This window comes from Podarcis tiliguerta, assembly GCF_965153285.1.
Source record: "Podarcis tiliguerta genome assembly, chromosome: Z".
Classification (NCBI taxonomy): domain Eukaryota; kingdom Metazoa; phylum Chordata; class Lepidosauria; order Squamata; family Lacertidae; genus Podarcis; species Podarcis tiliguerta.
In genome coordinates, this window is record NC_139553.1 from 15,782,537 (window position 1) to 15,797,914 (window position 15,378).

The 15,378-nt window shown below is 45.7% G+C and overlaps 1 protein-coding gene across 3 annotated transcripts in view; it reads right to left on the minus strand.

The window, feature by feature from the left end:
• The window catches only part of GPR107 (G protein-coupled receptor 107), a 47,981-nt gene that overhangs the window by 4,873 nt on the left and 27,730 nt on the right, over positions 1-15,378 (minus strand). For 2 of the 3 annotated variants that reach the window (XR_014507228.1, XM_083423785.1), the window contains exons 15-17: positions 8,793-8,842; positions 4,138-4,221; positions 2,013-2,137 (exon numbers count right to left, since the gene is read on the minus strand). Coding sequence is in view for 1 of the 3 variants with exons in the window: in XM_083423785.1 (XP_083279911.1) it covers positions 2,013-2,137; positions 4,138-4,221; positions 8,793-8,842 (259 nt within the window). In the remaining 2 variants the exon portion in view is untranslated. The remainder of the gene's footprint in view (positions 1-2,012; positions 2,138-4,137; positions 4,222-8,792; positions 8,843-15,378) is intronic. The other variant, XR_014507227.1, reaches the window with a different exon arrangement.

Here is a 15,378-nt window from a genome sequence, read left to right on the forward strand (position 1 = left end):
GTGTTGTACCCCCTGCCACACAGACACTCCCTGGAGACCTTAGGGTGAATGGTGAGCAATAAATTAATAATAATACTGATGATGAACATGTCAATGATCTTTAGTGCAATGACCAGGGAGGGCTGCATTGGAGGATTTTGGTCCTTGCTTCCACCACCTTCACAAGCAACAAATGTCCAAGCTTTAACACTCTATTTGCAGCTGGCTCAGCAGCCTTGGAAGAAAAATTCTAGCAGGTCAGCAGTCCTGGGAGTTTAGATTTAAAGCTTTTGCAAGACATCTGCGGCATTCAGATGTCTAGAAGAATCATTCTCGTCAGGGGACATAAAGCCAGCAAACAGATCTTTGATCCTGCTGATAGGGACACAGAGCAGAGCTCAAGAGCATTTCACAGGACAATCATCCCAAGATCCTTTTGGGGAGTAAAGGTGTAAGACTTTAGCCACTGGACAAGAGTCAGTGGAAGGCTGAAACTGGAGCATGGAAACCACCTCCCACCTTTTTCAACCCAACAGCCACATTTGCTTCAAGGCAACTTTCGGAGGGCCACATGCAAGTGGTGGAAAAGGCCAGAGCCAAAAGCAAGCAGAGCAAAGAATGCAAATTTGGTTTTCACACTGTAGGCTAGTCCCTTTGAAATGCTAAAGAGAGCCATTGAGATGCCAGGTGATTTGACAGGTCGGTGGCTCCACCCATCCATCAAATTCAGCCCCACCCGCAGGCCTGCCAATTTATTTTAGATATCTCATATGATTTATATAACCACCTGATTGTAATAAAGCACTGAAGTGGTTTAAGAAAGGTATAAAGCAATTAAACGATAAGCAAACAAAAACAACTATTTAAAACATTTAAAGAAAAATGAAACCAACGTGAAGCTATAAAGCAGATTAAAACACATGTCAACGTTCTACATGTCAGGATAGGCTTGCTTTTAGAGATGCCAAAAAGACTAAAGTGAAGGCAGCTGCCAGATGTCAATAGGCAGGGAGTTCCAAAGTGTGGGGTCTGCCACACTAAAAGATAGCTAGATAATGGATCTGGAACCATGTATCTTGGGCAACATGAGTCAAGAACAAGAGCCACCCAAAACATCTAACGTGGGTATGAGAACCTGTGACCTAGGTCTTGTTCCAAGCTCCTATCATCCCTTGACATAGGCCCCACTGACTGGGGATGATAGGAGATGAAGATGTAACCACAACTGAAGCGCCACAAGTTCCCCACTCCTGACCTAACAGGATAGAGCAGATCATGGGACCACCCACCTTGTTAGGAGCTTCTGATTCAACACATCTCTCACCCAATTCCCCACCTTGCTGCTCTATGTAGGCCAGGCTGACTCCACAGGAGCTGGGCGGGAATCCCAATACGCAAAGTACTCTTTGGATTGCCTAAAGTAGATTGTAGCAATGCTTCACACATTGCTGCTGCAAATCCTTTCCCAGGTGGACCAACATTCAAAATCACCTGGGTTTGAATGAGGGATCATATAAAGTTTGTCCCAGATGGAGTCAGCTAAGATTTGGATCATAATATAGCAATTGTAACTGCTCCAGTTTACAATTGCTATAATTTATTGGTCTTCCTTTCTAGTAGAAGTCCAGCACTACAAAAGTACCCTTTGGGTTTCAAATTATATATTAATTGTTGAAGTGGTGGGGAGGGAGGGATCATAAGTGACATTAAGGGGCGCCCCCTTTCCTGCCATTTCTGCCACTGCTCCAGAGAACATTTCGTACTGAAGGGTTTGAATTTTGGAAAGACAGAGAGTTGGGACTGTATTAAACAGAAATGTTGAGATTGAATCAATGTCTAACATTGATTCTTCCAGACGCACACAACAGCAACAAGAGTCACATAATATCTGTTTATAATCAGAATGCACCAAAATCAAGACACAAATTGCAGAGTCCTAATTTATCTGTTTCCCCCCTTTAAAAAAAGCTGTACTGTATATAGTAATGCTTAACATCTTAATATAAATTATTACAAGGAAACAGGCCCCTTACACAGCCTCCATGTCCAAGACATCATCATCGTCCTGAGAGAGCTGCAAGTAGGGGTTGTCAGAGGCAGGCCGGAACTTGTACCCGGTGAGGACGAAGAATACCAAGGTGGCCATTTCATCCAGCAGCTGCAACAAAGAAGAGAGGGGCACTTGGAAAAGATTGCTAGGCAACAGGACTCCCACCCAAATGGGGCTCATAGTTCATTAGACTCAGCCACTGCTGAAGCTACGATCGATCACCTGTGCTTACATGTGAAGCAACTTTATTCCAAGTGAAACCATTATTCCGTCTAGCCTAGCACAGGTCTGAAAAGCTGGTTAGTTTCGGTGGGTCTGTCCTGAATAGAACATGTCCTTGGGGATCCTGCCATCTTCCATTCTGTGGGCATGACCAAGCCAGCGTAGATGTCACTGAGACAGGAGTGCGAACATGCTGAGAATGTTGAAGAATGTGGGCCTGGGAGAGCACATCTTTGTTTGAGACTGTCCTGCCATGTGATGCCCAAAATCTTCCTGATGCAGCATTTATGGAAGGCAATGGGGCATCAAGGGATCGTAAGCTTACCAAAACTCACGTCCATAAAGTTATAGGTAAGATGTCCAAGAATAAGCCATCATACTGGACAGTGCCACACATGTTCTTGTAGGAGGACACAATCATCTTGTGGAGCTAAGGTGGCCATTCTATCTTGTGGAACAGTGTGAAGAGTCCTTTCTGGCTGATGAGGTCAAAGGCCTTCATCAGGTCTATGAAGGCAATGCACAACAGGCCTCTCTGCTCTTTTCTCCTGCAGCTGACACAGTGAGAAAATCGTGTCAGCTGCTGACCTCTGAGCTCTAAAGCTGCATAATGACCCAGGACAGACCCTGTCAGTGAGTGACTGCAATCTGTTGAGAACTACAAGGCCACAGGACAAAGCAAGGAGCTCCCACGGTAGTTGTTGCAGTCACAACGGTCACTTTAGTTTTTGTAAAGGGTCACAATGCTGGAGTTGCGTATGATTTGTGGCAGGATCCTTGCCCCCAACATTGGAATACGAGGCCATGGAGGAGTCAAGAGGGAGGAATTGAGGCTGGCTTTCAGCACTTCTGTTGGGAATCCTTCCTGTCCTGGGGCTTTACCACATGCCTGAGAGTTGATGGTCTCTTCAGCTCGACAAGGGAGGGAGAGACGTCCAGCTCTTCCAAGACAGGCAGGGTCTGGATGCCGTCGATTGCTGTGTGAGCGGCCACATTTTCCCACCAGTACAGTTCTAGATAGTGCTCTGCCCGTCGCTTCATCTGCTTGCTGTGGTCTGTGATGATCTCTCCTGGCAAGGTTTTCAAAGGTGCAGTTTTTCCTGACTGTTGGTTCAAAGGCTTTCCATCATGCCTTTGTACATTTTGCAAGTGTTGCCATCGTCAGCAGTGAATTGGATGCTCTGACACAGCTTTATCAGATGCTGTCCATTAAAAATTTATGCTCCAATCGTAATGTGATTTGTATATCTACTATATGTTTTGGAAAGTTGCCTGCCTGTTTGCTATGCATTTGGACACCTCTTAAGATACTGTAAGCAAATTTTACATGATGGTTCCCAAGACCAACGAGCAGGTTTTCATCTATTTCCTGATAAAATTAGACACCATTTTTAATGGAGATGATGGACCAAACCAATTTCAAAACTACAATGATTCTCTTTTTTTGTTTCTTTGACTTTGCAGGTATGAGGCTGTTACCCTTAAGTATTTTTATTATTATCTCTAATGGTTTATGGGTAGTTTTCATTTATTTATTTTCCAATTTAGGGCTTGCTTTTCTTGCTATGTTCCCACCCCCCTTCCCCATAATCTCTCCCTGACCCTTTCTGTGTTCTCAATTAATGTCTGAAGGGCATTTCTTGAATGTGTGTGTTCTCAGATCAATAAAGCAATTACTTTTCAGTCCTAGCGTATAATAACCTGCAGGAAGAAAAAAAAAACTGGGGAAAGAGTGGGCGGGGGAACCAACATTTCAGGAAGGGGGGGGGGAGCATCAGGCTTGAAATATTGGCTACCAGTGCCAAAGCTTAAGAATAGGTTTCCATGATAGATTTATGTTATGTTACAGCATTGAAAGAAGCATGCTGGAGTGGGGGGTGGGGTACCTGGTACAGCCACTTCCACTGGAATGGAACGGCGATCTTGATGAGAATAGCAATGATCCGCGTGAAGTAAATGTAGCACACGATCTGTGAGCAGAGGGAGAGGATCAGAGTTAGCAGTCAGAACGACGGAGACACAGCCCTAGAGAGACTCACGCCCCACCAATAAATCAAAATCTCGCCAGGGATTTGGGGCAGAGCCACAGCGTACATAGAAAGCACACCCAACACACATTTAAAGCACATGAAAATCAGTGTGGCGCAATGATCAGAGTCTTGGGCTAGGACCTGGGAGACCAGGAATCAAATCCACACTCAGATTCATGAAGCTCACTGCATATGAACTTGCTTCCCAGCCTATAACCTACTTCACAGGGCTCTTGTGGGGATAAAACGAGGAGGGGGAGAACCATGTATACTACTACCCTGAGCTCCTTGGAAATAAGGGTGGGATATAAATGCAATACACAAATAAACAAATGGCTTTCCCCCAAAGAATACTGGGAATGGTAGTTTCCCCATCACATAGCTCAAATTCAGAATTCCCTTAACAAACTACAGCTCTCAGGATTCTTTAGGGGGAAGCCATGTGATTTCAGTGTGCAATGGATGGGCTTTCTATGCATCTGTAAGTCAGCTGGGAATGCCTCTCACAAAGGTGGAATTGGAGGAATGGCAGCACTTGATTTCCATCTGATCATTTGAGTCACAGCGAATCAACCTGTTACTAATTTTGATGGATCCCATTTGCGTTTCAATGGGCTGGTGCCTCCTAGGGAAGATAAGTGCCTCAAGCAGTGACTGCCCAACAAGCATATTCTTCTTCTCCTGCCAGAGAGGCAAGGCATTTGGCAACAGTTATAACTGAAACTCAATGTGGCTTATGGTGTGTGGAGGGGCAGGCGTGGCGGCATCCAAGCAGACTTCCCATCCAGGCACTTACCAGGGTAGGACCAATCTAATAGTCCATTCTCCAGGTCTCTCAGGGTTGTCTGTCCTTCACTGGCAGCTTGGTAGCAGAGCACACACAACGGAAGTTTGGGTGCCACTGAGCTTGCTGAGAGGGTTTTGCACAGGGTTAAAACAGAGCAACAGACTCCCAGATTCCCAGACTGTCCCTGTACCTTTGACCTATGGTGCTAACCTTCCTGTCTCTTTAACGTTAGACTGATACATCCTAGGCTGCATCCTGTTTGCAATTTCCTCCTTCTGCTTCTCTCTCTCAAGAGGTAATCTTTGATCTATTCTGTGAGAACAAAGGATGCAGCATGGCTGTCTTTGTCTTCTCTAGATTAGTGAGTTAGCTTACAACTTGAAACCATTTCCAACCAAGTGACAAGCTTCCTATAATAAACAACTTTGCTGTTTTCTTACTGTACAAGCATCTCAGTGTGTGTGACTGCGGCAACTGAAGTCTACCCTCTGGCAAGAGACACAAGCCATGCTCTGTGCACTGGAAATTCTAACAGCACATGATTTGCACACAGAAGGTCCCAGGTCCAATCCACATGGGCATTTCCAGGTAGGAGTGGGAGAGGTTCCCTGCCTGAGACCCTGGAGATCTGCTGCCTATCAGCACAGACAATATGGAACCAGGGCTCTTTACAAAGCAGTTCCCCTTGGTCCCTTGCAGATGTTCACAGAATCATAGAAGTGTAGCGCTGGAAGGGACCCAAAGGGTCATCTAATGCAATCCCCTGCAATGTGGATGGACTCCCAACTCCAATCGCTCCCCAGCCAGCACAGCCAATGATCAGGGATGATGGGAGCAGTGGCCCAACAACACCTGAAGCCACCAGGTCAGTGAAGAATAAGCATTATTATTTACTAAATTTGTATATACTGCCCTTCATCTGAATGCCACAGGGCAGTTCACAACATTAAAATATAAAACGAAAACAAGTAATAAAACAAAAATACAACAAACCAATAATCCCCCTTCCTCAAACAGATTTAAAAGGACATGGAATGTTAATCAGCAAAAGGACTAGTTAAAGAGAAACATTTTTGCCTGGTGCCCAAAGATACCATATTTTTCTGTGCATAAGACGCCCCCCCCCCTTTCAAACTCAAAATTAAGAAATTGTTATTTTAAACATCAAGCAGAACAACTTTGATATGTTACTAAATATTCAAAGTACCAGCACCAGCGTAGCAACCCCTAAGATCACCCGAAGTTGTTCAGCTTTTTTTCGTGAGACTGCGGAAGTGGTAAGTGAAAAGATTGGCGGTTCCGGCAGCTTCTTCATGGCAGCCACAGGAAGGCAAGTAGTGTTTTTTTAAAAAACAAAACAAAACAACAACAACCCTGTGTATTCATAATCCATGTATAAGACAAACCCCTATTTCTGACTAAACAAATTTAGCAACAAACATTGTCTTATACATGGAAAAATACAGTATATAAGGAAGGCACCAGGCAAGCTTCTCTAGGGAAAGACTTCCACAAAGAAGAAGCCACCGCAGAAAAGGCCCGTTCTTATGTTTCTAGCCTCTGGACCTCTCGTGGAGGAGGCACAGAAAGAAGGGACTCGGATGATGGTCGGTTTATATGGGGAGAGGCAGCCCTTGAGGTATTGCGATGCTAAGCCATTTAAGCTTTATAGGTCAAAACGAACACTTTGAATTGGGCTTGGAAACTAATTCGCAGCCAGTGCAGTTGTGTCAGAATTGGTGTAATATGCTTAAAACATCTTGCCCCAGTGAGCAACCTGGCAACTGAATTCTGCACTAGCTGAAGTTTCCAAACCGTCTTCAGAGGCAGCCATACACACAACACGTTGCCATAATCTAACCGAGAGGTTACCAGGACATAGGCGACAGAAGTAAGGCTACTCCTGTCCAGATAGAAGTGCAGCTAGGCCCCCAGCCAAAACTAATGGAAGGCACTCTATGCCACCGACAGCACCTGAGCCTCAAGCAACAGCAATTGATCCTGGAGTACCCCCAAGCTACGTAACCACTCCTTCAGAGGCAGTGTAACCCCATCAAGAGCAGGCAACCTCCCATCCATCTGGTCTAGGGAACTACCCACTAACAGTGCCTCAGTCTTATCTGGATTGAGCTTCAGTTTAGTGGCTCTCATCTATCCCATTATTGCGGCAAGACAATGATCCAGTACATCCGCTGCCTCACTTGCTGGTGTAAAGAAAAAGAGCTATGTGTCATCATCATAATGCTGATAACACATTCCAAAGCTCCAGATGACTCCACTCAGTGGTTTCATGTAGATGTTAAACAGCATGAGGGATAAGGAGCCCCATAATGAAGGCTCCATGGAGCTAAACAGCATTCCTCAAGCATCACGCTCAGGAAATTGCCATCCAAGTAGGACCAGAACCACTGAAAAGCGGTGCCACCCATCCCTAACTCAGACAGCTGCTCCTCAAGGATCCCATGGTCGATGGTATCAAAAACTGCTGAGAGGTTGAAAAGAATTAACACTGACACATTTCCCCTGTTTCTCTCCTGACAGAGGTCATTCTACAGGACAACCAAAGCGGTTTCTGGGCCGAAACTGGGCCTAAACCCTGATTGAAGTTGATCTAAAATATCAGTTTCCTCCAAGACTGCCTGGATCTGGTCTACCACCATTCGCTCAAAAACCTTACCCAAGAAGGGGAGATTGGCAACTGGCCAGTAGTTACTCAAGATTTTCCAAATCCAGGGAGGGTTTGTTGAGGAGTGCTTTACCACTGCCTCCTTCAAGCAGACAGGGATTAATCCCTCTAGCAAGGAGACACCTGCCTGGCCCAGCCAACTGTCCCCTTCCTGCTAGTTTTTATCTAGTAGGGACAAGAATGCAAGTGGTCAACCTGACTGATTCAAGCATCTTGTCCACATCCTTCAGCCTTACTAATTGAAACTCATCCAACACAACAGGACTAGACAGTGCTCTGGACACTCCTTCAAATTCATCTTCAGAGTAAAGATCCCAGTAGATGGAAGCTATTTTATCAACAAATACTTTGCTAATAAGTTACAGCGAGCTACCACCAGTTCTGCAACCTTCTTCGGGCAAGACAGTAAGAGGCCCCAGCACCACCCAGAAAAGCTCGGCCAGAAAGTACAATGAGGATGCAATTGCAGCAGCAGAGTATGCCTTCTTTGCTGCCTTAACTGCCACTAGATAGTCCTTACCAGTGTTCAACTGCATTGAACTAGTTTTCCTACACTTGTGTTTCAGCCGTCTTCTAGCTTGTTTCCTCGCCCTATGTCCGGGATATACCAGGGAGCCCAGTGGGCTCCACATAGTGGGAGAGGGTGCTCAGGGGCAATCGTGTCAATGCCCTGAGACATCCAGATGTTCTAGAGGTCAGTTGGGGCTTTTATGGGAGGGCCAGTCATATCAGCCAGAAAATCCTCCAGGGCCATCTGAAAATCCATTGGATCCATCAGCCTCCGAGGGTGGGCCATCCTAATAGGTTCCCTGCCTCTGCAGAGAGGGAAGAGTGCCTAAAATCTCAACAGGAGGTTACTTGTGAGATCTCCAAAACATGGCGTCTATTGAAAGAGGCTATGCAGCTGCTTACTCCTGGCCCCAATGAGCAAGCAAGAGCAGTTCAGAAGCAGTGGAGGAGGGTTAGTCAGACGGTGCCAAAGTGTGGGACCAGAAAAGAGGACTCCCCACTCACAGCTGCTCGTGTCAAACTCCTTACCATGACGTAGTAGTGCCGGAACAGCTTCAGCTTTGCTAGGTTAATAGCAGCTGTGGAAAAAGGAGAAAGTATGGATGGATGAAGACGGGAGGGGCAAGGTGGCAAAAGCTTGTCTGCAAAGGGAGAAAAATGTAGCATTTATGCAATTATTGTTGTTTAACCCAAAGGTCTCCAAGAGACTCAAAACACAAACCTCTGAGTTCCATGAGCTCTTCATGAACACACAAAAGTTTTTATTGACCCCTATCCACAACCCACATTCTGAGGAATGCAAGTGAAATGAAGTCAAGAAATATCAATCAAGTCATTTATCAATCATCAATCACCACTGGAATTAGAAAATGCAAAATATAAGGAAGTAGAACAAGTGAAAATAATAAGGTACCATAATACTCTGTGCATGTCCAGGCCCTTGACTTCTTAGGCTCATGGTCCCTAATTAATTTTTTCACACCATACCTTGTAAACTTATTTTCTACCCTGGCCCTTTTGACCTCTAGATCTTTATTCACCTCCTGCACAATCTCATATTGACCCTGTGGAAAACCCTGCACTTTACCATTTTAAAAAATGATACAACACACCTGCAATTCAGTCTTCTCCAGGATAAACATACCCAACTACTCCTGATAAGACTTGATTTCCAGGCCCCTTATCATCTGGGTCACCCTCCTCTGCACATGGGTGGCTATCAGGCTTAAGAAGACTCACTACCTCTGCACTGGACCACATGCGTGCGCGCACACACACATACACACACACACACACCATCTCTCAGGCCAGAACCTATTCAGAAGGCCAAGATGCAGGGAGGTTGAAAGCCTCGGCTATAAATAAGCCAAAATTCTCTTTCCACCTGCCAAGTTAGCATTTGCTGGCTTCCGCCTTGCCAGAGACCCAAAGCCATGCTGGTTTCAAGGACAAGGTGTTGGGGGGCGGGACATGTGAGAGAGGAGTCCACAGAGTGCGGTGATGGAAAACAAGGCTAGCTGCAGCGCCATCAACTTAAGGGGGGGGGGGGAGTGGAAACAGAGAAGCCTCTGCTGCAACCTGAAGGAGAGAGTGAAGGTTGAGAAACTGGCATTGCTTTGAGGAGGACAGACTCTCTTTGCCACGCAGAACAAAGTCCCTCGAATAAGGACACTGACTGGTCCTGAATTTTATGTTCACTGGGGACAAACCAAAATGGTCATAAGGATGGAGCAACTCTCTTATGAGGAAACACTGCAGTGTTTGAGACATTTTACTTTAGAGAAAAGGCAAGCAAGAGACGATTTGATAGTCGATAAAACAATGCGTGCCATAGAGACACTGGACAAAGAAATGTCCCATCCCCCTCTTTCTCTCTCCCTCTCCCCCTTCCTCTCGTTAACAATGGGAGTCACAGACATCCTAAGAGAGTGAATGTTAGAAGGTCCAGGACAGATAAAAGGAAAGGGTTCCCTCATGCAGTGCATAGTTAACCTATGGAACTCACTTCCACAGGAGGCAGTGAGGGCCAACAACTAGGAAGGCTTTAGAAGAGCACTGGGCAAATTCATGGAGAATTCTATCAACAGCTACTAGCCATGATAGCTATGCTCTGCCGTAACGCTTCTGAATATCAGCTGCTGGAAACCGCAGGAGGATAGAGGGCTCCTGTGCTCAGGTTCTACTTCAGCGTTTTCCACAGGCACTTAGGGACGCCCACAAGCTGACCTGAACATGCCAACACTCCCCCGTTCTTATTCCCAGAAACTGGTATTCAGAGGCTTAACGGCCTCTGGATGTAGGATGTGAGAGCACTGCTGGATCAGGCCACAGACCCATCAAGTCCAGCATCCTGTTCTCAGAGGGGCCAAGCAGATGCCTATTATGGGGAGCTCACAAGCAGGACGTAAGTGCCTCCGGCAGTGGAGGTAGCACACATCCATCACAGCTTGCAGCCGTACCCAGCTTTATCCTTCATGAATTTGCCCGATCCTCTTTTAAAGCTGTCTGAGTTCACTTCGATCTGTCAAAAGAAGACGACAGACCCCACACCAGCAGCAGCTAAGGTTCATTCCGGTAAGTCGTGCTGCGGTCATAATGGGACAGAGCCACACTCAATCATAAGGAGCAACATGGTTCCCATGACACATCCTCGCAGGTTAGTCAATGAGCATTATGACGAGGGAGCCCAGAGCCACAGCGCTGGTTGACTGGAAAGGCTAGGGAGAGATCTTCCCCACCCAGGACATGGCTCTTCTTATCGGCACAGCCAGGAACAGCAATCAATGGCAGATGGTGCAGCTGTCACACTTGGCTTGAGGGCATGAGGAGTGTGGGCTCCTGTTGTTCCCCTGACCTTGCCGAGGGCAAAGGCGGCACCAGCCTAACAGGAACCGCCATGCAATTTGCTTACAAAGCAGTCAAGAACTCTCCTGCAGAACAACTGTGAAAAGGGGATAATTTACACCGCACGGGTCTTGCCCGGCACTGCGCAAAGAGAGAGATATTTTCATTTGTCATTATTTTCAGAGACAAAAAAGAGGCCTCTCTGCATCAGAGACAGAGGGGTTTTTTTCAGCCCAAGGGTCACACCCCCTTCCAGTCTAAGTTTCTGAGGGTCATGCGCCAATGATGGGCGGGGCCAACAGTAAAAGTGGGTGGGGCAACAAATGCTTTGGGGGGAGTTGTATTTTTTACAAAATGAATAAAATAGCTTTATTTATTTCATAAAATGTATGCACTGCTTGATTCCAAGGCACCTGCCTGAAAACAACAGGCAGGGAGTTCCAAGATGTAGATGCTGGATTGACAAATAAATAAATGGTCATTTGTTTTAAACATGTTTTTAATGCTATATTTTAAATTGTGACCCACTCCTGAGATGCTAGGGTGAAGCATAGGTAGTAAGTAAAAAATTGTAATCAGGTGCTTTGATTTGCAGTGCTGGCACTGAAGAAAAATTCTGGAGCGAGAAACTATGTTTTTATTCATTGTTTTTAGCTATTCAGTTAAAATGTTAGGAGAAAAACATTTATTCTAAAGCAAGAGAGAGCGAGCAGGATTAAATATAGAGGGTCATGGGGAGAAGAGTGGAACAGTATACCGTGCGGTTATTCTGCATTTTTCTGTCGTTTCTTTTTTCCATTCCCACCTAGCCTCCCAATTAGTGGTGAACTGACTGAAGGGAGATGGGTTTTCTCTCTCTACCCACCCTCTTCTTCCAAACTTTTAAGCATAAAGGAAAAGAGACAGCAGCAGGCCAGAGGGGTGGGTGAGAGAAAATCACAGAGTCCATTTATGACTCAAAGCTACCAGCCCAATTGCCTTTAGCCTCTTATTTTGGGAACATAATGGATTGTGATTCATTTGGTATGCTTAAAAAAGCGCAAGGTGAGGAGATGATAGCTAAAGAACTTGCCTGCCATTTCAAAGGTTGGGGTTTTTTAATGACTTATGTTCCCCTGCAGAAGTAGCTCCTACTTGTTCTAATTTCAGTGTTGCAAGAAGTATGCATCTGAATACCTCCTGCAGACAGGCGGCTTGCATTGTCCTGATTAAACAGGTCCGAGTGGGCTTGTCCAAGACCCACTTGCATGCTCACCTATGGCAAGTGCTGATTGTCTCCAGGGAAGCAGGAACAGAGGCTTTTCTAAATGACACAAGAAATTAGCTCCTCCCACTGTGCCCTCTCTTTGGGATTATTGGAGCATTGAAGACCACGCAGACAAGCGTGGCTGGAGAAAAGAGTTTTAAGAATATAAGAAAAGCCTGCTGGAAAAGGCCGATGGCCAATCTAGTCCAGCATTCTGTTCTCACAGATGTTTGTGGGAAACTCACATATAGGATTCAACCACAAGAGCAAGCTCCCCTCCTCCTGCGTTTCCCAGCAGCTGATTTTCAGAAGCATTGTAGCCTCCAAATTTGAGGCAAAGCATAGCATGTGGCTGGTAGCCATTGAAAGCCCTCTGTTAAATCCCCGTCTAAGGCCAGCCATGTTGGTGGCCATCCCTGCCTACTGAGGGAGGGAGTTCCACAGTTTAACTATGGTTCTGTGTGAATAAGCCCCTTCTTTCATCTGTCCTGAACCTTCCAAGATTCAGATTCATAAGGTGTCCACAAGTTCTAGCACTTTCTCCATGCCGCACGTCATTTTATAAGCTTTTATCGTGTTGTTTCGTACTTGCCTTTTATCTAAAGTAACTTCCCAAATGCTGGAAGCTTTCCCTACAGTTATGTCACCCCATACCCACTATTTTGGTTGCCCTTTTCTGAACCCTTTCCAACTCTTGCAATATCCTATTTGAGGAGAAGCAGGTGCTCCTTTTACCTGCCACACACGAGAGCTTCCTTCAATTCAAATAAGTCACCTTGACAGACACTTTCCCCTCCTGCGCCCCAGCATCATCTTATACTGGGCTCCTTCCATTTCTCTTTCCCAGCCTTTTCCTCTAATTTTATTGCTTGCCCTTGCAATGTGCCCAGTGGCGCTGAGCAAGGGAAGCACAGAGTTTGAGAAACCAGAGTAGGTGTTCTCTTACATGCAAACACCTCTCACAGTGCCTAGCAGACTATTTTTACAACGCTGAAAGAAGTCAACAGGAAGGGAGAATGTCCGGATGTCACTGAAGATGGGGAGCCTCAGCTTAAACTGGCAAGAGCAGGCATTTTCCAGAATATGCCTGCCAGTTATGAACAAAGGAAGCTGCCAAGTCAGACCATGGGCTCATCTAGCTCAGTGGTGCCTACACTGACTGGCAGCTGCTCTTCCAGCCCTACCCAGAGATGCCAGGGACTGAACCTTTGGACCTTCTCAATGCAAGGCAGATGCGCTCTGCTGAACAATAGCCCTTCAGCTAAAAACAAAGCAAGATTCTAGTCCTCATCAGTTCTGAATAAATAGGAACATAGAAAGCTGCATAAACAGAATCAGAACATTGGAGCCCATCTAGCTCAGTAGTGTGCTCACTGACTGGCAGCTGCCCTGCCTGGAGATGCCACCGAGCTATGGATGTAGGAATAGAATCAACCAACTTACCTTCGTGTTTATTTATTAAGTTTGACCTCCGTTTCCTTCACTGAAATATGAAAAGGGAGAAGCAGAATACCTGGGGCGGGCCCCTTTTCCCTATGAAATCACCCCAAGGGAAGCCTAGACTGCTCCTCCTTGTGGCTTTCCTTCCACCAGCCTACTAGCGTGATTTGATTCCAAAGGATAACCGAGGCCCTCCAAACTGCTGCATTAGGAATTCTTGCTTGCTGCTGCTGGTACCATTTGCACTCTCTCTCCCCCCCCCTCCCCACCTTATCGCCACATTCATTTACTACATCTTTTATTATTTCATTATCTGCTGGGCTCCTGGCAAGCCGCCTTGGGAGATGCACTTGCACAAAATGGCAGGCTATAAATATTTTTTAATAATTTAAAGCAAAAGCCCTCCAGGCTGCCAGCTTCAATGCAGGAAAGGTACACCGTAAATCAACCACCAGACAACTCTGGATGCAGACGCCCATCTCTCTCTCCCTCTTTCGCCAGCATCGACCGTGGGTGCACATTTGACTGGCCAAATATTTCACCGACAGACCTATGCACCCTTGAACCAAGAATATATAAGTTTATGTGATCAATTTTGCGCAGAGCCTTTCCTAAATATCTGCACAGGGATTTTACTTCTTAAATAAAATGCATCAAGCAGTCTAGCATAACGGGCTCTAGCATGGGCTCACAAGACATTAAATATGCATATATATATATATATTTAAGTGGAGAGTTGGGGGGAGAAACGCAGAGTAAAAGTGATAGCAGTGTGTTTGCACGAAGGTCACAGATCGCAGATTTATAGAATCCTAGAGGTGGAAAGGATGTCAAGGGTCATCTAGTCCAAACCCCTGCAATGCAAGAATCTCAACTAAATCACCCAAGACAGATGACCACCCAACCTCTGCTTAAAAACCTCCAAGGAATGAGGGTCTACCATCTTCTGAGGGAGCCATTTCCATTTCCAACAGCTGTTACCGCCAGAAATTTCATCCTAATGTTTTAAAAATCTCCTTTCCTGTACCTTGAAGCCATTGGTTTGGTTCTAACCTCCAGAGCAGGAGAAAACAAACTTGCTCCATGTGACAGCCCTTTGGATATTTGAGATGGCTACCATATCTCTTCTTAGTCACCTCTTATCCATGTTAAACATACCCAACTCCCTTAATCATTCCTCATAAGGGTTGGTTTCCACACCCTTGATCATCTTTGTTTGCCGTCTCTGCACACGTTCCAGCTTGTCAATAGCTTTCTTAAATTGTGGTGCCAAGAACTGTACATAGTACTCCAGGTGTGGTCCGATGAAGGCAGAATAGAACGGTACTATTACTTCCTTTGATCTGGACAATAGATCCCTTTCAAATGTACTACTAGTAAGCCAGGTGTTCCCCATCTTATATTTGGTGCAGCTGGTTCTTCTTGCCAAAGTGCAAAATCTTTCATTTGTCCCTATTGAAATTTGTTTTGTTAGTCTGGGCTCAGTTCTCCAATCTGTTCAGGTCATCTTGAATCCCAATGCTGTCTTCTGCGGCATTAGCTACCTCTCCCAGCTTGGTGTCATCTGCAAATTGGATGAGCATC